General features: G+C 32.5%; 1 protein-coding gene across 3 annotated transcripts in view; it reads left to right on the top strand.

Annotated features, from left to right (window-relative positions):
* LOC134718801 (mucin-2-like) overlaps positions 1-22,390 on the top strand; it is a 30,339-nt gene that overhangs the window by 5,660 nt on the left and 2,289 nt on the right. Inside the window, exons 2-9 of one of the 3 annotated variants that reach the window (XM_063581532.1) lie at positions 2,192-2,249; positions 5,210-5,350; positions 7,924-8,223; positions 8,751-10,598; positions 11,496-11,792; positions 14,358-14,435; positions 20,415-20,519; positions 21,552-21,642. In XM_063581532.1, coding sequence (XP_063437602.1) covers positions 2,192-2,249; positions 5,210-5,350; positions 7,924-8,223; positions 8,751-10,598; positions 11,496-11,792; positions 14,358-14,435; positions 20,415-20,519; positions 21,552-21,642 — 2,918 coding nt within the window. Of the gene's footprint in view, positions 1-2,191; positions 2,250-5,209; positions 5,351-7,923; positions 8,224-8,750; positions 10,599-11,495; positions 11,793-14,357; positions 14,436-15,052; positions 19,019-20,414; positions 20,520-21,551; positions 21,643-22,390 lie in introns of those variants that run through there. The other 2 variants (XM_063581531.1, XM_063581530.1) reach the window with 2 other exon arrangements.

Genomic DNA, 22,390 nt, shown 5'->3' with positions numbered 1-22,390 from the left:
AACTGACATTAAATTTCAGAAGGCGGAATAAGTTTTTAATCATTGTTTAATATTTGCACATTTAATTATACATTTGTTGTAACTTGATAATTCGAGGTAAAAACAAAGCCCAATCTTTGGTGGTCTTTCACAATCTTTGAGGACTTTGTGTAGTGTAGACTGTAAAGCCACTTGTTGTTGTTTTCCGATTTTAAAGGGGGAGGGGTCTAAAATTTCAAGAGTAGAGAATTGAATTGTGCAAATTGTATAAAGAATGATAGAAAAAATGAATAAAAATGTTTAACAATACAGAATTGAAGGACCTCGTCCAGACAAGCATACACCAGAATGATAAATTGTCTTTAGAAAATTTTGGGTTGATTTTTCAATGTCAGAAAATAGCTACATTGTACGTGGCAACTAGTGTCGCATTTAGGAGAATGTTCTTTAGTGAACTTTTCGGTAACAGGTATTTGACAGTCATTTCATTTTTTTGTTATTCGCACTGCCATTGTCATTTTGTGTATAGTTTTAAATTGTGTCATTTATATCTATTTTGAATAAATTTAATAAGTATGAGACCGACAACTCGAATCCTTGTTCATGTCAGTTTTGTATAATTCAATTTGTTAGTCATTTATTTGATTTTTTTTACTAAAAGACTTTAAAAGATATAGTATGTTCGCACTTTATATAATAAACTTGAATCATTTGGTATTCTTTGACATTTATTATTCTATAAAGTGATTTTTTTTTCATCTATTATGATAAGGTTATTAACATTTATTGATTTTGTGCCCTCTTGTAATTTCTTTACAATGTAATTCTGTTTATATCAAAAACATGTAAGAAATACAAAAATATGTAAGACTTGTTTTGAATTATCAGTTTTTTTCGTCATTGTTGAAGGCCGTACGTCGACTTGTATATATTTTTTTCAATCTTCTATGTCGTTTTGTTTCTGGTGGAGAGTTGTCTCGTTGGAAATCTTATCATCTTCTTGTTTTTATATATCTATAGTACAGATCTGGCTAAAGGTCCAAAACATGTGTCATTGAAAAGACATGTTCCAAGCCCAAATGTGTACATTGAATTTGGGACGATGTACTTTGTGAAACATAATACATCTTATGTTCTATCAAAACTCAATGAGAACTTTAAATGTATTTTACGTCGTTAAGGTAGGTTTAGCAAATTTCTCATTACGTTTTTCATTATATTACAAATAAACGCAATTAGTTACTGTAATATTCGCCACTGTACAAAGAAAGGAAATGGAATATTGAAGTCGTATTTTTAACTGTACATAAATAGTTCGAAATGTTAAAGGGAATCTCGAATTGTACAATCTCTGTAAATTAAATATTAAACCAATAACTTTTTATTAAATGTTTTCGAAAAAAAGGTTATACATCCACAGCATCCGATCCCCTAACACTTGCAAATCGTTAGATTCAAATTTTAATTATAATACATTGTACATAGGGCTACGCAGATTTTTGGCTATTGAACGAGTAGCTAGCCTAGCTGCTGCAAAGATACATGTATTGATAGCAGATATGCTAGCTACTCGTTCAAAATTCATCAATCTACGTAGCCCTATGTAGCCGCTCCGATATTGAACGCAACCCAGTAACTAAAACGTTGTGTTTGTTGAACTCATTTGTTTCATAACCAATGTAAACAAAGCCAATGATTTATTAGTATCTAAAAAAGGAAGGTCGGTACAGTATTAAGTTATTATATATCGATTTACTGGTTGTGATTTTGATTTGAAGATAGAAGTAAAAAGACATAAGATTGCGTCCTAAATGGAACAAAAAAATCACTTTTTGTTTGACATGGAATTTAACCGAGAAATATATCGCGTTCTGGTTGTGAATTTGATTTCTTTATGGGAGTAAAAAGATATTAGATTTACAAGTCCTCAATTGGAGAAAAATCACTTTTTGTTTGACATTGAATTTAATCAAGAAACATATTGATTTTCTGGTTGTGATTTGGATTTCGTTATGGAAGTAAAACATATATTAGATTAACAAGTCCTAAATAGGACAAGGATCACTTATTGATTGACTTTGAATAAACTAATGGTAAGCATAAATAATGGACGAATTTTGTCGATATCATACAGTGAGTATACACCTTCGTGGACAGATAAGATGGATTGTCCATGCATTGTCAACAATTAATGTTTATCTTTTTTTTTCAGATGCAAGAAATCCAGTTGTTTATCTCCCTTTATTTTATTATCGTCAAAATTGTATTAGGTAAGTGTATGTAAACAGTATATGACTATTGGTAATTAACTCAAATAAATAAATCACTCTTCGTGTACTTATTTCTCACACGTGAGGTTAATGCAGCGGAATCATTCGTCTCAACTGGGCCGATTCCGTACCCTCATCTTAGCGGACACTACCGAGGATTGCCGAATGGCAGCGGCATATAACGACTGAATTATTTGGGTTAATTGCTAATAGAAAAGATAGCGAACTAACTTTATTAATGATTTATTGTTGGAGTTAACACGACTTTCAGCACTCTAGGCCATATTACATTGATTGTTATTGCTGGAGTCTCCGGAGGGAACCACTAGCCTTCCTCAGAAAAAATGGCAAATCTTGTATAGGAAATAAAGATTGAATGGGACTTGCCATTAGGTAGGTTGGACGAACATTCCACAAAACGGGTTCGAAAGCACATGCCACAAAACGGGTTCGAACGCACATGCCACAAAACGGGCTCGACGCACATGCCACAAAACGGGTTCGAACGCACATGCACCAAAACGGGTTCGAACTTACATGCCCCAAAACGGATTCGAACGCACAAGTCATGCAATAAAACGGGTTCGAACGCACATGCCACAAAACGGGTTCGAACGCACATGCCACAAAGCGGGCTCAAATGCAAATGCAACAAAACGGGTTTGAACGCACATGCCACGTAACGGACTCGAACTCACATGCCACAAAACGGGCTCGAACTCACAATCTCGTTCTTAATAGGCTAATGATAACTGAAGAGAACTACATGTACATAGACCATTTGGACACCGATTCCAAGTGTCAAACTATCGTATTAAAATATAAAATTTAAATTCGATATTCCCCAAATCCCTCAAGATGTACATAACGTTTGGGTGTAGATTTTATTCTGTAACTCCAAGTTGCTACAATCTTTAATAATATCAATTAGACTGTTCTTGTTATATGCTACAACAAAATTAAATGGGAAGAAATAAGAAAAAAACACGAATAAATGTCATAAATAAGTCTTTCCGGATGTCTGAGGCTTTTTTCTTCTATTTCATTGTTTTCATTTTTATTACTTTCTAATATTTATTATGTCATTTTAATACCTTCTTGTCATATGATTTTTCTCACATATATACATGGAAAATTCCGATCATTCATGTTAATTTATTGACATTCTCATACATGCCAACTCATCATTTCAATATGAAATACATTTTTTTACCACAATACCACCTCAATGGAAATAAATTTAGAATATGTATTAAAAAGAGTAATCAAAGTCAAGGAGGTCTAAGTTGTAATTATGAACGTTTTAAATTTATGACCCGGGATACAAGGAAATAGCCAAGATTCAAGATTCTTTATTTCTTAAACACCATAAAGATACAATGGTACAAAGAAGTTCATCAAAAGTCATATAACATAACACAAACACACATGACAAGATGAGATGAAAATATCAAATAATACATAACAAACAGTATAGTAAAGAAGAGTGGTGATTAACCAGGAAGACTCACTTGAAAAGTTATAACCCTGATAAATTTGCACAGCTTTTTCAACTTATTTTTAATTTTTAACTGAAATAGTTTTTCAAATTTTAGTATGTTACATCTGTGCAAGAAAAAAGTATCCAAATATTGTGCTCGAAAATTTGCCAAAGAACTACACTGCAAAGTGTAATGAAATTCATCACCAATCTCGTTACAATGACATAAGTTACAATATCTAAGGTTTCGCTCAATCTTATTCCATCTACCAGTTTCGATGGGTAACGTATGGTTACCCGTACGAAATCTACAATATGTTATTCTATCTTTATCATTTAAAATATTCAGATATTCCTCAAATTCAAAATTTTGTTTATACAATTTGTAGGCCAAACCTTTTGGCGAACAGTCAATATCAGCTCTCCATTTCTGTTGAAACTGATCAAATAACTTTTGTTTTAAACTAATACCCAACCACTTAGAATTAAAATTTCCTTGTGACAACCATATATTGCTGTATCCACATTTATCTAATATATCTTTAATGCATTTCAACCAATCTGACCTAAATTGATTGTCCGAATTTTTCAAGAACACGTATTTGTATAGTATTTTAGCAATCCTGTTATCATCCCCATTAACCATTTTTGACCAAAAATTAACCATACGCAGCTGTATATATAAAGACATGGGATAAATACCAAGTTCCCCATAAATCATAAAATTGGGTGTCGACTTCTTAAGGTTTAATAATAATTTACAAAATTTTAGGTGCACTTTTCTATAATATCAGTATTACTGAAACCCCAAATCTCACACCCATACAGGAGAATTGGCTTCACAATTTTATCAAAAAGATCATATTGTGAATGTAATTATCAAATCAGAAAACTTTTTAAAAATTGTGTCATTGAGTAGCTGTCTCACAAACGTAAACTTCAGAATTCTTTTTTTCCATTTTCTCGTTTGAATTGTTTTGAATACATTTGTCGTGATTTCAGGGCCTTTTATAGTTGATTAAGCGTTATGGGGTTTTCTCATTGTTGAATATCGTTAATTTTCTATGTCATTTTGTGATGAGTTGTCTTATTGGCAATCATACACATCTTATTTTTAGCATTTTTCTTATGTTATATTGGTATAAAATGACCATTTCACCAATTCTGTAAACCCCATCCACAGCCTTCTGAATATAGATTAGTATTTTTATCGCAGTATTATTCTTGTATATAATATAATCTTTACTTTAAAATTACACTACAGGGTCAAGCAATAAAAACAAACAACGAAACAATACAATACAATACAATGCAATACAATACAATGCAATGAAATACAATACAATACAATACAATACAATACAATGCAATACAATACAACAATTATCAAATTTTTGTCTGAACCCCTCAGGAAGAGTAGCACTGCTTTATAAAGACACAAATATGACCAGCAAGTTCATGTAATATCTACCTTTTTCAGGTTTAAATTTATATGAAAGGTGTACAGACAATACTCAATGTCCCACAAGTTCTGCCTGCCGTCCATACGATTGTCAAGGATATACTTGTCTCTGTGATGAAGGATTTGTCGCCACTGATGACAAAACAAAATGTTTGAAAGGTATGTTAAAAACCTCGCTGTAACTCGAATAATTGTGCGCCCTCTAGCGTCGAATAATGTACTATCGGAGATTCGACGGAGATTGGCGGAATATAACGACTGACATTATTCGGGTTAACCTCGTTGAGGAATATTTTTCAAAGTTTATAAAACTTATATATTTTTTCTGTTCTGTCTTTTGTAGTTGGATGTAGAAGAACCTTCCACGTCAACTTTTTTTTTGTTAGATATATTTCTATTTGAATCCATCTTACTGATGACCTAATCATTTTTCATCTGATTTTTATATTTTTTACTTACATGTATAGTGAACTGTTACACCACTGTCCAAGAGTAGGAGAGGGTTGGCGCCTTCAAACTATTTTAACCGCGCCACATTATGTATGTGACTGTCCTAAGTCGGGAGCCTTTTGTTCATTCGTTTTCCGTTGTTGCTGATTTTTATATTTGTTTTTTAGTTCCTTAAATGTTTTAAATTTGTGATTTTTTGGCATCGGTATACTCGACTATGCAATATGGGCTTTGTTCATTGGTAAGGGCCATGCGGTGACTTATATTTGTTTATTTCTATGTCATTTTGTCTAATGTGGAGAGTTGTCTCATTCGCACATTATATGTTTCATAGCGGATTGTAGTTGTAGTAGTTGTGGTGTTTTATAAACTTCTATTTTTAGGCAAACTTGACCTGTCGTTGTATCTAAGTAAACCATGAATTTTCTGTTGTATGTGTTTAAAGTAAAGTTTTCTATTGATTGCATAAGATACAAACAAAAATATTTCAACATTGATACTTTATAAAACAAACGACTATCACTGCATGAATTAAAGGCTCCTGACTTGGGACAGGCACATACATACAGAATGTGGCGGGGTTCTAAAAAATACTACTACTAGAAGTATGTACACATGTGGCAATTTATTGAACGTGACCTTCGCAACTGGCATCTACCTTTTGATGACAGAGAAATATATGCAAATATTTATGTAAATTGATAAGTTATTCATTATGGTCATAAACAAAGGTAACACGAACATCAAGGACAAATAAGCGTTTGATTTCTTATGATATATTGAATTTTAACGTGACTAATACATTACTATACAAAGATATGTTTTACTTGTACGATGTATATATAAAATATTCTAAATAGTTGTTTGGGTAAGGGAGATAACTGACATGACGTTGAGATGGTCATATGTTTTAAAAGATTTTGACTTAATATTGTGTTTAGATCTTTCCTACAGTTTTGATCCCAGCGCCATCGATGAGTTTCATGATGAAAAGAAAAACGCAAGTGTGGCGGCAAAATTATAAGCCTGGTTTATTGAATCATGTTTTTTATGAATTGTTTAAATGTTACAATCATTGATCAAGGTTAATTTTGTTTGAAACCTATCTCAGTTTTGTTTTATCTGCGTTTTTAATTTTTTTCTTAGCCATGTTGTTCATTCGGTAAACCTCGGGTGACTCCGCTTTTATTCGGAATCGTTCGAGTTATAAACAATGGTGTTGCCGACCTTTTCTCTCGACTTCTGTTTTTTAATATCTCCTTGATATATACTGTACCCTTTTTCAAATAATCTTTAAATGAATCATCTGTATATATGAGGGTGTAGATAGGGTTTACAGAATATATAAGAATGAACAAACACGCAGAACAAAGGCTCCAAGAGATAAAAACAGAGAACACTAGGCCAAAATAATCAAGATTTATAATGTGTAAAATAGAAAGGAAAGAGAATAATGAAATTGAAAAAAAAAGAAATAGAAAAAAAAGCATAAGCAAATACTAATACAGAAATGAGGACTCCCAATCCTGAATCTTGTTTTTCATTGATTGTTCTTTTAAATATTTTTAGTCATATTAGGAGTATCATTTTATTATAACTTTTCAAGTGAATCTTTAGTTGATGACATTTTAAGAATTTTTACTCAAATATATAAAGGGAAAATAATCTAGATTAGTTCAACGCTAATAGTATATAATTTAATTTTGGATGTAACGCGTCTTCTGATTGGCTGACGTTATTTTGTTATGAGCCCATACACATAATCAAGTCATGTAACTGTGGCGTCATCAACGTTTTTTCATAGTTTTCTACGGTTTAAAATGGAATTTAGAATCAAATTATGAGAAGTGACTGTAATATTTTTTCCTTCTTTTCGAAATAACATAAAAAGTGTGGTGCACACTGTTAAATAACCCGCTACACGCTTTTTTCAGTGTGCACCATTTTTTTTTTATGTTATTTCTTCATAGACAGAAAAAAATTTACAGTCATTCCTTAAATAAATTTGAGCTGCAGTTCCGCACTTTTCTTCCTGATTCAAGATCCATGACTCGGAAATTCTGAAAAAGTGTTTTATTAATCTGTAATAAATAAACTGTATCAAAATCAAACACTTTAATATTCAAAATTCTGAGTAAGAAGTGTGACTGTGTCAATATAGTTTTATTTTAATTTCTAACCAACATGTGGTTCCTACTTCATCAATGTGCTGTTTAAATTAAAACATAAAACCACGGTAAATACAAGTTCGACTTATACTAAGTATTTGTTTTATTTTTTAGGACGACTTATTGGAGATAAATGTAGCTTTACCGACAGCATTTGCATGTCTCCCTTTGCCTTCTGTCTCGGTCATTGTGAATGCATGGGTGTTTTCCAGCCTACAGAAGACGGTCGATGTAAGCTTCCAGGAATGGGATTTACAGGTGACAAATGTGACGAGTTGTCTCCCTGTCATCCACCGGCTGCGTGCACAAACAACAAATGTGTCTGTGAATATCCATACCGTCCATTGACTAACTTTGAATATTGGGTTGACCCTATGCATCCACGGCAATGTGTACCAGAATCATACTCTCCAGGTAGGAGCACACAATTTTAATACAATGTATTGTAGACCCATTGATTGCCTTCGGCTGTTGTCGGGTTGTTGTCTCTTTGACACGTTCTCAATTTTCATTCTTAATTTTATGTCTAAAAACATGAGCATCACATTAAGTGAATTCCATACTTTCGTATCGTTAGTTTTCAATTCAATTATATATTAAGCCGGAGTAAAATATCTCGTCCAATCCGGCAATTTGATTGGTTACATTGACCCATTTATATCAAGATAACCAATGCACAGATTTGAACGGTTATTAATGTTGCAATGTAGACACTTTCGACTTTTCAGGGGGGATGTTAGCTAATATAATACATATCAAATACCTCTGTCCTATATCCCCTTCTCCTAATGGCTCAGGAAATATGAAACAGAATCACGGAATATGAGACCATATCCCTCATAGAATAATCCATGATGTCTCTTTACTTATAAACGAGATTAAAGGAGTATACATCACGAAGATTGTAATTGAAATGCATGTTCAACTTTATTATTATTCAGGAAAATGTAATGGAACAGACATAACAATACCTCCTGCATTGCAGCCGACCACATCAACCACGTCAACAACAACCACTACAACAACTACTACTATAGTACCACCAACAACAACTAGGGAAGCTACTACAACTACGACGACGACAAAACCTACCACTACAACTGAACCACCACCACCACCATCACCACCAACAACAACAACTTTGGCTACAACAACTACAAAGGCAACTACAACAACAACCACTACACATCCCACAACAACGACTAAAAGGCCAACAACGACAAAAAGGCCAACAACCACGCACAGGCCAACAACGACGAAAAGGCCAACAACGACGGAAATGCCAACAACGACGAAAATGCCAACAACCACGCATAGGCCAACAACGACAAAAAGGCCAACAACAACGAAAAGGCCAACAACAACGAAAAGGCCAACAACAACCAGGCAAAGGCCAACTACGACGAAAAGGCCAACAACAACCACACAAAGGCAAACAACGACGAAAAGGCAAATAACGACAAAAATGCCAGCAACGACACAAAGACCAACAACGACAAAAAGGCAAAAAACAACCACGCAAAGGGCAACAACAACGTCGAAAAGGCCAACAACAATGACGACTTATCCAACCACAACGACAACATATACTAGTACTACCGAATTTAAATCAACGAGAACAGATCCAAAAACAATTATAACAGAAATAACTACTGTCTCTGAACCTATCCCTATATATACCAAACAAAACCAAACAGCGAATCTTTCTATGGCAGTTAATAGTAATTTGTCTGAAATTGAAGATAATAGACACAAAAATAAAAGCAATTTTAACGGTACTTTGCATATATACAAACAAAATTTTTCTAACAATAGAGATATGTCATCTACTAAATTCAACAATTCCGATCAACTATTAGGTAGCTCTATACTTTTATCTAGTTCGCCTGTGCAGTCGAGTTTACCGACAGGTGTTTACAACGTAAAGCCAGAATCAAATGAATATATAATGCCTTCCCTGTCATATAGGTCGATACCAACATCAGCTATGTCTGATGACATTGCACCAACATTGACATCAAGTACTGATGTTCTGTCCGATACAAGAACGAAAACAGAAACATGGCGTGAATTAACTTTGCCTTCGAGCACACCGTTGATGAGTCAAGGACAAACACATAGCAATATTGTATCTACTATTGCTTCAACTGAAGTAATCTCTATGCATAACTCATCTTTGCCATATGAGACAATCATCCACACAACGTCTCTCCCAGATGTTGTAAGTGTTGAAAATATCCACACGGACAAATCAATAGAAAATAAAAAAAATCCAAACAGTGATTCTAATTTTCCTACCGTTCCTATATTCCATATATTCTCACGAACTAATGATAATAAGAAGATCATAAAAAGTGAAAATTTACTTATTCTGAAGGAGACACCCGCCATGGAAAAAACTAAATTCCTAATGAGTGGTAACACTAAATCCGATAGTGTTTCTGAAGAACAGAAAACAACTCCAGTAAACAGATTTAGTGTAAATGTTGTTACGTCAGTACTCACGTCTGAATTTCAGCCAATCACAACACCACACACAACGACAACATTTCAACCAATCACCACCAAGAAAACAAAACCATTTCCACCCCACTTATTCGTACCTATGAGACCAATAGTACCTATTGCTGTAACGCTGTTTGATATTGGACGTGAGCTGTACTCAAGTTGTACACAACATTCGCAATGTCCAGAGCATGCGCAGTGTAGACCAAATACGTGTCAAGGTTACATGTGTCTGTGTGAAGAAGGGTATATTGCAAGTGAAGATCGTAAATTCTGTCTGAGAGGTAAGTACGCAATAAAAAAAAGCAAAGAGGGTAATGCTGAAAATGTTTACCACGGGAAAAAATAGTCAACCGAGGCGGAGCCGAAAATTACTATGTTTTTTAATTAGTTTTAAAATATTTATTTATAGTGGATTGGGAAACAAGTTTTGCAACTTATAGTAATCCCTTTCAACTTTGCGGGTGCGAGTGCTGCCTTGTAGCGGCATATGCCTACTCTTTTTTCGAAATCTACAAGTGTGTCTTTAACGTTCAAGAGATATGGCTCTCTCTTAACACGGGTCAGCCATTTATCGTCCCCATTGTTGATTTTTACTTTGCGACTTATTGATTATTACAAGACGATAGCGTTTTAAAAAACAATTTAAATGAGTGCAAGTGAATAAGTAGTACCTTTATCATGGGCGCAAGCCACAAGACATACACAGAGTTCTCGTAACATGACACCTGCTTGGGGTGTAAATCTTACATATACTGAATAATTCCTCATTGTAGTAATTACTCAGTCTATTGTGTCAACAGTGATTTTTTTCGCTTTGGGTTTAACTTGAATGTACTTGCAAGCAAAATACAGATAAAAGAATAAAACAAGACAGTTAATTTTGTCTATAAATAAGGCCGTTAGTTTTCTCGTTTTAATTGTTTTGCATTGTCTTATCGGGGCTTTTTATAGCTGACTATGCGGTATGGGCTTTGCGAATGTTGAAGGCCGTACGGTGACCTATAGTTGTTAATGTCTGTGTCATTTTTGTCTCTTGTTGACAGTCTCATTGACAATCATACCAAATCTTCTTTTTATAGTATATGATAAGATTGAAATGTGAATTAAAGAAATAAACTTTGCTGCATCAAAACAAAACAAAAAAAATATTAAAACAAAAACGTATATTTATTTTGAAGCTATCCGGAATGGCGAAAGATGTGATCCAAGGACAGACAAATGTTTGTCTAAATTTTCCATGTGTGCTGGTGTATGTAAATGCTTGGAATTTTTCGAGCATACACGAGATGGTCGATGTAAGCTTCCGAATGCTGGGTATCTTGGTGATGACTGCTCAAAACGAGGCTGCCAGTATCCATCTAAATGTGTAGACGGTAGATGTCGCTGTGTACCTCCTTTCCGGGAGTTATCAGCAGAGGAGTTCTGGATATCTCCACAGTCAACGTTACAATGTAGAATGCATGATTACTCGCTTGGTAAGTATTGTTTTGAAAATATATACCAAGCTCCTTGTTATTGCTTGAATTCTGCACAAAAGTCCTATCTAAAACAGTGATGCATTATGGGAATGTATTTTTCTTGACGTTCTGATAGGTACAAACCAAGAACACTGCAAATTCGTAACAAAAACGGTTAGGCTTGCATCTGCACTTTGATTGTTTTGTCATCCTTCTATAAATTAGTATGGATTTAAACTCTCACCAAAATGTCTGATATTCTAAAAAGGATGTTTTCTTTGAATCCATTCGTTTGATGTGTTTGAGCTTTTGATTTTGATCATTCGATTATGCACTTTTCATTTTTAGTTTTTCTCAGAATTCAGTATTTTTGTGATTTTAATTTTTACTGTCGTGTTATAGAAGTGTAATGTTGTTTACATAAAAAAAATGTACGTACTGTTTATGTGACCATTAACACTTTAATAATTCATTCATCTATTAGTTATGTAAAAAAATGTACATGTATCAGTTCTTGTATTTGCATTATACATTTTATTTGTCATTATGATAATGGGCATTATTAAAACTGTGTTTAAAATATTCCAAAATTGAGTACATATGTAAAATTTTAAGAAAGAATTTGTCTTTGCGGTTAATTGTCTTAATTCAAGTCCATTGAGTTAATTATTATGATTAAATTATATAGAATTTGCCGTTTTAGAACCTTATGCACTGAATAATATTTTCAAAAGCGTAAACCCATACGTTGCGACTGGTTTAAAACGTTCTAAACAATGATAATTCAACAAAGGACGCAACGTTATTTTCTTTTTTGTGTACCAGTATTGGGAGTACCCATATTTAATTACATTCTATAAAGACGAATTTCAAATAACTGATAGGTGTTCTAAAACTAAGATGCATGCAACTGTTGAATAAGTGCATGATTTGAAAAAAAGTGCCCATTAACCATAAAAGAGCAGAGAAAAAACTTTGGTCGCTCGTTACTTGGAATATCTTGATTAAACCATTTGTAGTATCACCGTTAACCAATGCTATGATAGTTCTTATATGATGAAAATATCAAGAAACAGTTTTGAGTTTTTTTCCCCTTTATTTACACTTCCATAGATCATGTTTTTGAAGTTTGTTTGGTGACATTAGTTAACACTGTCGTTTCTGTTAAAATCTTAGAAAATATGGTGCTTATTCACAAACTCAACAAAGACAAAACTGAAGGGAATTTATCGTCGCAAATAACCACCCCATTGCGTCACTGATGAGTATTTTGTAGACGAAACGCGCGTCTTGCGTAACTGCAAAATTTGATTCTGGTATCTATGATGAGTTTATTTACCCTAGCCCTAGAAAAAAATGTTACATCCTAATGATTTTCATTACTTACGAGCAATTACTCAAAATAAGGAGTGTTTTTTTCTTCTTCTTTAGTTTGCCTTTAGTTTGCAATGTTATAGTAACTTCATGTTGTTGTTATTTTCAAAAAGAGACAGATATTAATTTCATCATTTTTAGTTAGTTAAATACAATTCATTCTATTTACTGCTCTTCTAACTTTACATTTGATGTGACCTTACAAACTGATGTATTTTATGTAGAAAACAGTACTTTACTTTATAAATCAAATTCGGTTTTGATTCTAGTGCCATTTTTAGTTTTACATATAAAAGGATTTTCACAAATATGCTGATCTCGATGCTAGTAGTACAATACCAATTGTATTATTACACGCAGTGTAACACATTAAACATAAGATCAAATGACTTTACAAGCTAAATGTATGTTTTAACATTGATAAATCTGCATAATCATAAAAAAGTGAGTAATAATTATATGTATACATATTTAGCACATCAAAGACACGTGTCACAGTAATAGATATACTTGTCTTTGTTTAATCATTGTTACTTTGATTATTCTTGCAAATAATATTGTTTTGGTTAAATTGTTATGTTTAAATTATTTTGTTATTTTGAGCAATTGTTGTTGACAGATTTTTAAAAGTTTCTTTTTGTGAAATGAATATATAACTTTTGAAGACTCGAGACGATCGAGAGAATGCTATATTGTATCTCTTGTATAGTTTTAATCATGTTCTCGAACACAATATAATGAGAAAGGAAATGGGGAATGTTTCAAAGCGACAACAACCTGACCATAGAGCAGAAAACAGCCGAAGGCCACCAATGGGTCTTCAACGTAGCGAGAAACTCCCGCACCCGTAGGCGTCCTTCAGCTGGTCCCTTAAAATATGTATACTAGTACAGTGATATTGGACATCATACTAAACTATACACCAGATACTAAAATTAATAATCATGTTTCATACTGGTTATTGTCTTCGTTTTGTTAATGTTGTGATTATTATGTTTCATCATTATATATCCCATATCTTCTTCCATACTTTGGACTTATATTTCAGAATGATATATATAAAACTAACACTTTAAAATTTGGTAACTATTCGCAATCGAAGAAAATGATAAGAATGATGATATGTATAAAATTATACATAATAATTGTATTCCTCGTTCACAATACCTTATTATTATAAATACGTGAAATTTTGACTTTACTTTACAGATAAATGCAATGGTTCGTACATTCAAGTTCCACGTGATCTCCGGCCAAATATTACTACGCCTCCACAGGAACCAACAGGTAGGTTAAATGTCAAATAGTGTCAATATTAGATACTTTGTCATTATCGACGTATCAGTTTTCAACTCATAGCATATTTAATATGTAATACACTAACATGTTAATATTAAGCGCATCAGCTCGTGAAATGTCTCTAGAATTGCATGATGATACCTCAAAATTTCTAGTTTCAAAGTGTTCATAGAAATAGGTTGTCTTTTATATCAATGTGTATGTGTTTCAACTTGCAAATGACACGTTTTCTTACTTAAACACTAATGCATCAATTATTGTGCGCATCGCTTGTAAAATATTACTAGAATATAGTATACGTCAATACAAGAAATGCTCACTTTTCAAGATAGCAGGTTTCATTTGAATTGCAAACGGTGTCAACTGTTCCCTTTTTATACTTTTACTTAAGTCATCAGCATCTGCAGGTTCGGTATTCATTTATTCAAATTATAGTTGAAGTTCAAGACTCAAATAATTTATCCTATCATGTAAATTCCCAAATTATTACGAGCATATATCATAACGATTTTTATAATACCAACCGCATTTTGCGTTTTCATGACAAGCTGCATATTGTGTTAGGTATCTAAACGCAATATTTTATTATTAATTGTGTGATACACAACCAGTTCTCATATTTGCATGAATAAAACAATGCAAACTTAACAGGATAAGCTCTTAAAATGAAACAGAAATACTGCATTCATGTTCACCAAATTTCTTTTTTCCTTTCACAGATACTGCCTTGGAAGCTTTGTCGTATTCATCTTTTATTGTCGATATTTCGTCAAAAATTGGCGCCTTCTTAACAAATTCGAACATGGCTTTGAGCACTGCAACTTCAATCATTTCTACTGCGCCTGCAAACTATTCTACAAGCAAAAAGCTACAATTTCTTTTCTTTTCATACTCTACTGCGTCTGCGGCTGCGGCTGCGCTATCTTCTCTTTCTTCGCCTTATTTGAATCTAGAAATAGCAGACTCTAGAATGAGCACTTTACCAATTCCAGACAATGTTAAATTATATACGGTTAGTTTACCTGAGCAAAATAATGTTTTAGAAACATTTTCTATGAAGCCGTCATACACTACAACATCATTAGTCCCTCTTTTTAATTTAATGCGTTCTGTTTTGCTTAGTCCGAAAAACTCAGGACCTTACGATATCGATGTAAAAACAGAAATGTTTGACAAGCAAGGAAATACTCGATTCACAACTTCTGTATCAACTACAGGTGTCTCTAATTTTATTCAATTTGAAAATAATAGTATCAATACAAGGTCAGAACATCATTCAGTTGAGCCCAGTCTCATGTTTTCGTCCATTACTCCAGTATTCTCCCTTCAAGGATCGTCTGAGCAAAAACACCCAGACAGTAGAAAACACAGTCGGATAACAGACACAAATGATTCACAACCAATAACATTAAAAGGATACGCCGAAAAAGAAAGTTCGCTAAAATCTAACGTGAATTCAGTGTTACTGAGCATCAACAACAGAGATAATTTGTCTTCGAAATACAAACCAAGACCAACTACAGAAGAATACGGACTCCAATCCTCTTTTTCATCAGAATATATAGTTAATGTAGAAACTATACAGACGCAAGCCACATTGGGTGAATCAACTTATGATAATATAAAAAATAATAATGGTGGCTTTGAATCCGCTGTTGTGTATTCATCTAGTTTGTATAAATCAATTACAACTGATGGTTTTGCTGCAAATGAATATAGTTTTCGTCAACTATCATCCAACATATTAGATCAATTTGGAAATTCATCAAGAAATAATATCGATATTACAAAAACATTGAACGATGTAATAGAAACTTCTGATCTACAATATATATTCACCAAGTACTCAATGAAAGACAATATGGCCAGTTCATTCGAAAAATACTCTAATGTTACTACAAATATTCCAACTATGAACCATAGCAATGAGACCAGATTTGATATTCACAATTATATAACCGGATCTTCAGTGTATAAAGTGCGTTCCAATGAAGTGTTAGACACTATATCAAAACATGGGGTTTCAATTGTAAACGAAGGCCGTACTACTTATTCAATCATTAGAACTACAATAGATATGAGTCAGGTTTCATCAGCAAATGAAACGTTCACAGACATAAACGAATTAACAAATAATGGAAATCTGACAAGATATACAAGAAGTGTATCTTTAAACAGGATGAAACAGTCTATTAACCTTAAAAGAAAGGAGATTTTGTCTACAAAATCCGTTTTGTACATGGATGGATCACTGAAAAATAACATCGCTGAATTTACAAACCAAGATACCACCAATACAAGGGATGTATATATTGGAAGTATTAACACTCAGAATGCAGACCAATCGAATGATAAAATATCGGTGTATAAGCTTTCGGATGATGACATTGAAGTTACAACTTTAAGCACAATTTTGGAAAATACGAAAACTCACACGAGCCTCATTGGGGATGTGGATCTTAATTTCGATTCACCTCGAGTAGTTGATAATGAGGAACTTCGTATTTCTCTTTCAAAAACGTCAGTAAATTTGTATCACACTCTTTCGAAAGATTCGTCACCAGTTGTTAATGTGGTTACGAATATACACAGTTTTCAAATTGATCGTACTACACCGCTAGTACTAAACAACACTGATGATAAATCCTTATCAATCAACGCAACTTCAACACATCAGTATTTGCATTTTGAAACTTTGAATATGACACATAATGTGTTGAACTCTATGTCAATTGAACAAAATATTAATCCTAATTCTTCGTACTTGACCAGTTTAAGGTTATCCAATAGTAATACCAGCGGCACTGGAAACCTCTTTTTAAAATATACAAATGTACAGAGTAGGAGTCTGAGAACTCAAACTCAGAAAGACAATTTCTCAAATATTTCAAACGATTTAACGCATCAATTAAATATTTCTACTTTAACAAACAAATTATCACATGGTGAAGCATTTTCATCTGAGTTGCGTTCCCTCTTTCTACATCCATCTTTTGCCAAATTAAAAGACATTGTCAACACCGATAATACCATTCAACTTCACAGAACACCTAATAAAGCCTTTGACGAAAAATTAATAAATCATACCTTTAAATCTATTATAAAATTACCAAAATCGAACATTGTCAATACGACGAACAATAGCTTCAATCAAACGGCAGAAATAAAGCCTAACGTTACTTACAGTCAAAAAATATTTACAAAGTTGTCTAAAGAGAGTTATAATTTTAGTCCTAATTCTAATATTACAGTAGAAAGGTATACCGATACAATAAATGTATCGTCGCTGTCAACCACAATGACAAAACTATCACAAAACGCGCTACCGGAAGTCAACTCTACTGCTTCAGGCAAAAATATGCTCACCGAAGCAATTCTCGAATCTGCATCTACCAACATCAGTATGGTTCCAATGGAAAACACCAATGAACCAACATTGCTAACAACTACATTTGAAACCATAGGGACGACTTTTACATCGGCTACTGATTTTGACTCAAGAATGAATAATTCAACAGAGGGTTTTGCATTTCAGAATACAATAACAACAGATTTACTACCTATATCCAAAAGCGAAATCAGGAATAATACTTATAAAGTCTCATCACAATTTGAATCTCAAAATGAAGAAGCAGAGACATTAGTTGATGCTTTGAAAATCCCGTCAAACCAATTGTATGTGTCAATATTTGATAACATGGTGATGAAAACTGCACCAATATTTAATTTTGATGATACCATAACTATGGAAACGATGGTATTAACATATGAAAACAAACTACTTAAATTTACAATGCCCTCTGTATACGAGGATACTCTACTAGAAACAAGTCACATAATCAATATAAAGGACAACCATACGGACATCATATTGAAACATGAATTTAGGACATTCACGACGGAGGCACAACCCACCTCTAGATTTGAGAACAATGAAGTAGATTATTCAAGTAGCTCTTTATTTGAGACCAAAGATGATGAAGCTGTACCAATATCTCCAATTGCTTATACTGAGCTTGGCGCTACGGGAAATCTTGATTCACATAAGATGCGGATGAATAATAAGTTATCATCTTCCTTTTTAGATACGTTTATGAGAGCTAAGGAAACATCTGCAACTACAACTAGGCTACCGGAATTAAAGGCTCCATTTCAAACACAGATACCAGATAATTTCATTACAAACGAACCAAATGATGCCACATTTCAGCTTAGTTCAATGTTCAATCAACTGACCGATATAGCACATCACCTTACAACATCGATTATAAACGAATTGCCAAGTTCAAATTTGAACTCTGAAGAATATTTAAGCAAGAATATTGATCAAAATCCGTATGCATCGCATCATTTATTATATCCAAGTCTAATAGACAATGGCATCATCAGTAATCATATGTCAAAAGAAGAACTTACAAACCCGTCTGAGATAGTTAATGTGAAAACATATATTCATAGATTACTCAAGGAACCAATTATAAAACATTTGAACGCCGATTTATTTGTAAGCTTGGTACCAACGACAACACTATTTATGAACCGTCAAGATGAGGACAAAATGACACGTTTCGGTAAGTACTTAAACATTTATTAATGAATCTATACATATAATGTTGTTGTAAAAAAGGTATATTAAGATCTTTAGATGGTGATAAATATTTATTTTAATCAGAAATTGTATCTCTAGGTTTTCGCATTTTCATTTGACGTGAATATTTTTTGAATAACTCTTTACTACTTTGCAGCGGAAGAGTTCATGACAATATCATGTGTTTTAACAACTTTCTACCTTTTTGTGTACTTCTTTATATAGAAGAAAACTAGAAAAACAAACACGATTCGTCAATAGACTTTGTTTAAATTACCAATTTTTTTTTTACATCGGATTATATACCCTTTCGACAAGTTGCCTTATCTGTGGTTCGCAATTTCAATATCTAGTCAAATGAGATCAACTTAAAGAAGTATAATCAAACTTAAAATCGTTATAGTTTAAGGGAGTGGAATTAAATGATTTATGTGAAACGAAATCATTGGAAAATTGTAACTTTCCCCAAAAACATTGCGTATATGTTTAATTTTACTCTTACATGACAGAGTACTTCGATGTATTTTTTAACACGTATTCAATGATGGGGAAAACATTTAACGAACATGACAACAAAAGCAGTAAACTAAATACAATTCACATCCTTAACAATTAATCTACGTAATATATAATGTAATTTGAATTATAATTGTTTCGTTACAGGGGCCCCGAAGCTTTGCTGCAGCTACTGATACAAGAATATTTGCTTTGCTTAGGATTTGGTTATAATTGGCTTGGCAGACTGCTTTAGATGCTTATAAATTTATGTGTGATTGTTTAGAATAAAGACTTATTCATGAGTTTTAATCATTGTAATATATATTATATCTCTTATACTTTGTCTTACTTCCAGAAGGATGTGCATTGGCTTATTCGTGCAATTCTTTAATGCAAAATATCTCTATTCTTGACATTTTTTGACATTGTTCTCTACTTCCTATATTTTAAGACCCCACTATTCTTTTTCCCCCTTTTTCTACGTATTTCGCTTATTCTATATTCTGTAAATAAACTCATCATAGATACCAGGACTAAATTTCTGTAAACCACATGTACGCCTGAATGAATAAAACTATTGTCAATTTACGGATACAAACTATATTTTTTTAATAATTTTCTAACATTGAATTGGTATAAAAGTAATATGTTTTTTTACAGATTATTACTGGTATTTTATAGTCTTTTTGAGGTGAAGTTTATTAATTATTTTATTAAGTTGCAAAGACAATGTTTACGTTGCTATATAGTGTATTTGGAAATGTGTGGTTGGACATTTCTATTACAAAATTGTTCAACTCGATTACCTACACTGAAATCTCTGACTGCTTTAGAAAAGTGCAAACTTAATGGCGACTTCAATCATTTTTTATGTTATTCAGAATCAAGAATGACAACAAATATCCCAAATGTAACACCAATGTTACCGGAAGCTGACTTCCCAGGAGAGAAACCCGATAAACCTGAGGTTATTAGAAGCGGCGTCGGTAAGTGTTTTTTGTATTGTTTTTTTGTATTTTTGTATTAATCCTGCACATGTTTTCTCAACTATTCCATTTTAAAGCCAAGAGTGCACGTGTAACGCAAATATAGAAATGCTTATTCTATAATTTGAAACTTTTAAGTAATGGTCAATGTTTAAAAACAAACGTACGTTTTTAAGAGTTGGAATGATTTTTTTTTATTCAGTAACTATTATGGCCTACACAAATTAGACAGTAGATAGTATTTTATTAAATTGATTGTATATGGTATTGCTTGAAATTGATTGCACATGGTTTTGTTTGTAATTGATTGTACATTGTATTTTTCTGGAGAAAAAAATGGCAAATTGTATTTTAGGGAAATGATTTTATAATATAGTTACTAGTTTATCCTAATATTTATAGTTCATACTTTTTCAAGATTTTTCCTAAAATTGACTATACATAATAGAGTTTAAAGTTGATTGTGAATTGGATTTTCTGAAATGACTGTACGTGTTATTTTTGTACAATAATGATTAAACATGTCACTTCCAGAAATTCATTACACATGAAATTTTTGAAAATGATTGTATGATATAGTTATTTCCATAAATTATAATTCATAGTATTTTTTGGAAAATGATTGTTCATAGTGTTTTCTATAAATGATTGTACAATCAATGTTTTCTATAAATGATTGTACAATCAATGTTTTCTGAAAATACTTGTACAACATATTTGTTTTCTGAAAATAATTGTATAACATAGTTGTTTTCTGACATACTTATCACATGATATTTTCTGAAATGATTGGTTATAGTATTTTCTATTATTTATTGTGCATGGTATTTATTGAAATTTCTGAACATTAAATTTTCTCAAAATAATTGTACAAATTAGTTTTTTTTTAAATAAACAATGCTTCATGGAAATCTCTAAAAATGATTGTACATGGGTATTTTTCTGAAAATAAATTAACGCGGTAATTTCTGAATATGATTGTTCATGTGTATTTCTGAAAATGATTGTTCCGAGTATTTTCTTATGTTTTAGATCAGCTCATCTTACCAATATCTATAGTTGGCGTTTTTCTTGTGAACGTCATTGCTGCAATCATTGTATTAGTGTGTAGACGTAAACGGCGGTAAGTTCATATTATACAGTCATGTAACTTTCTGGTTTTTTCTTGTTTTGTAAAATTCATAAACATTGACTTTAAGGTACAGTTGTTTCTCTTAGATAAAGTAACCTTTCCCTTGTTTGTTCCTCAGAATCAATGTAATTGTGTCAAATAGCCTGTTAATCGGCAATACAGAGATTCTTTAGACAGTCTATATCTAAACAAAATATTTAAAAAGTAAATGGAAACATTACACCCAATCCTTCCTCTCTTTCAAAACATACATTGTGTTTCTATTCATTTAAATACATGTCATTTGGTCTATGGAGGACAGTCGTCTAATTGGGAGATATAACCATATGTTTTATCTCTGCACAATGTTATAAGCCTATACAACTTAATCAGGCGATATTAATGTATGTCGTTTGACAAGCTTATTAGCACATTGAATTTTGAAAAATAGTAAAACTATTTATAAAAAATCATACACAAATCCTCTTGATTCAATCTGTGTTATATTACCTTAACACAATGTCACACTGATATGAAGTCTATATCGCAATAATACATTTTGATTTTAAATCTATGTTTTGTACTTAATGACAAGTCTGAGAATAACTAAGGAGAATCTCTTGACCTTTCTGTTATAAGATTCTATATTTTTATGCTACGATCAGGTTTATGAAATATGTTCTCATTCAGTTGATCGTTTTGCTTTTTTCTAATGTTGATATTGTATGAACATACTAAACGTGACATCTTATCCTTAAAA

The sequence above is a fragment of the Mytilus trossulus genome, chromosome 5 (genome assembly GCF_036588685.1).
Source record: "Mytilus trossulus isolate FHL-02 chromosome 5, PNRI_Mtr1.1.1.hap1, whole genome shotgun sequence".
Classification (NCBI taxonomy): Eukaryota; Metazoa; Mollusca; class Bivalvia; order Mytilida; family Mytilidae; genus Mytilus; species Mytilus trossulus.
The sequence above is the reverse complement of the archived record's forward strand: the minus strand, read 5'-3'. Positions and strand labels throughout refer to the sequence as shown.